At 44.0% G+C, this 2182-nt stretch overlaps 1 protein-coding gene across 1 annotated transcript; it reads right to left on the reverse strand.

The window, feature by feature from the left end:
• Positions 1–821: 821 nt before the first annotated feature.
• On the reverse strand, positions 822–1829 carry mc4r (melanocortin 4 receptor). The gene has a single exon (XM_036556265.1). It carries the CDS (start codon positions 1827–1829, stop codon positions 822–824), a length of 1008 nt encoding a protein of 335 aa, XP_036412158.1.
• Between the last annotated feature and the right edge of the window lie 353 nt (positions 1830–2182).

The raw sequence follows: 2182 nt of genomic DNA on the forward strand, positions 1-2182 counted from the left end.
TGTTTATGGTAGTTGTAGTCCATCGGGTATTTCCAACACTATAGAACAAGCCTAAATGCCTGTAAACAAAGTGCCTTGTAAAGTACAAACTGGCCACAATTTGTTTAGTTCGGGGCAGTAATACCAATCATAAAGCTACAATCTGGCATTTTACCTGCTGAAAAAAATTAGCCTAAAAATGCTCATGCTTACTGCCTTTGCTATCTTTAGCCTAGATCAGAATTAACTGAAGTTTAAGTTACGTTAAAATGTATAAAAGAATATTGTCTTAGTATCAAATAATAAACAATTTTGCTTCTCATTTTGATATCAGTGAAGTAATTGTACTCAATTCCTTCTGGTGTGGGTTCATGTGTGAGTTTGGCAGTTTTTATTATTTAGTTATTGCTGCAATATTTGAATTCTTGCAACTTTTCTAGCACCAGTTCTATCTGCTCAAAAAGTTTACATACAGCCTTGCAAACTGTAAGCATTAAGTAAGCTCATATAGACATTTTTATGTGGGTTCTGACACTGTATTACATATTATGAACTACAAAATGGGACAAAACTACATTGTACTACCAAAAGCTGTAGCAGTAGTCTTCCAGAGGCCTATCCTTATGTCCTTTATTATAGACAACAGTACCTTTTCACAGGTGTGATAATTTAGGTAAGCAGTTTGCACAATGAAAATTACTGAATAGAAGCTTCTGCTACTTGTTAGCTACATTAGCCTTGTACTTCAGTGTAAAATTAAAGAAGCAAACTTCAGACATCAAACATGTTTTAGCTGATCTGATACATTTGTTGCACTTTGATGTTTCATGGATGAACATTGCTCACACACAATCAGAGGAGAGTCCATAGCTGCCACAGGTCCATCCACAACTCAGGCCCAAGGCCCAGCCACAGCAGATCTCCCTGAAGGTCTTCCTCATCTCTTGGCTGCGGAAGGCATAAATGAGTGGGTCGATGACCGAGTTGCACATTATGAGAATGAGATACATGTTGAAGTGAGACATGAAGCAGATGCAGTAAGGGTTTCTGGGACAGGAGATCATGAGGATGAGGTGCAGGAAGAAGGGCGCCCAGCACACCACGAAAACGCCTAGAAGGATAGTGAGGGTCACAGCCCCCTTCATGTTGGCTGCCTGTGGGACGGGCCCGTTGCCAGGCAGGGCGGCAATTCGCTTCATGTGGAGCCTGGCCAGGAGGAACATGTGGACGTAGAGTGAAGCCATGAGTGCCAGCATGGCAAAGAACATGCTGATGAGGCAAATTAGGACTGTGGGATCTTCTGAGTAGACAATGAAGAGCACACCGGATGCCGTGCAGAAGGTCCAGATGGAAGCAATGACTGTGGCTGCCCGCTTCTGGGTCATAATGTTGTGGTAGCGAAGTCCATAAAAGATAGTGATGTAGCGGTCAATTGCTATGGCAAGCAAGCTCCAGATGGATGCCAAGAGGGAGCTGCAAATCATTGAGTCGAACACATTGTCCATGGTCTTGGCGACACCCCCGGAGATGCTCAGGTTGCCACCAGTGATAAGGGCCATGACCACTGTCTCTGTGGCATTGGAGACACTGACCAGCAGGTCGGCTGCCGCCAGGCTGCAGATGAAGAAGTACATGGGTGAATGGAAGTTCTTGTTCTTGATGATGGCTGCTATCACTAGAACGTTCTCCAACAGGCTGACCAGTCCTAGGATGAGGAAGACTTCGGTGGGGACCAGTAGTTGTTCGTAGCAACCCGAGGTGGATGCCCTCTCAGCCTTGCTTCCAGGCATTGCACCCAGGCTGTGGTTCCTGTGGGCATGGTGGAGCCCATGATGTTGTGAGATGTTCATCTTCAATTCTGTTTATTTGTATAACCTTTTTGAGAGGTTTTGTCCCAAGGAACCTTTATACAAATGGGCTTTCCAGACCCCAAGCTGAAGGGGGCAATAGTGGCAGGAAAAGGTCCCTAAGGGCACTGGAAAGGATCTTTAGGGGAACCAAGACTCAGAAAGGAGAATTTGTCCTCTTCTGGGGTTCATCAGTCAATGTAACTACAGTAGAAAGGACACAAATGACATTAACATTGATTAACAGATGGATTCAGTTCACCTGGGTAAAGATTGCTGAAATAAAATGATTTGTTTTAGAAGTCTATCACAACAACTGATGATAAATGGAGAACGTAATAGGTGGAGCCAAATAA

The sequence above is a fragment of the Colossoma macropomum genome, unplaced genomic scaffold (assembly GCF_904425465.1).
Source record: "Colossoma macropomum unplaced genomic scaffold, Colossoma_macropomum, whole genome shotgun sequence".
Classification (NCBI taxonomy): Eukaryota; Metazoa; Chordata; class Actinopteri; order Characiformes; family Serrasalmidae; genus Colossoma; species Colossoma macropomum.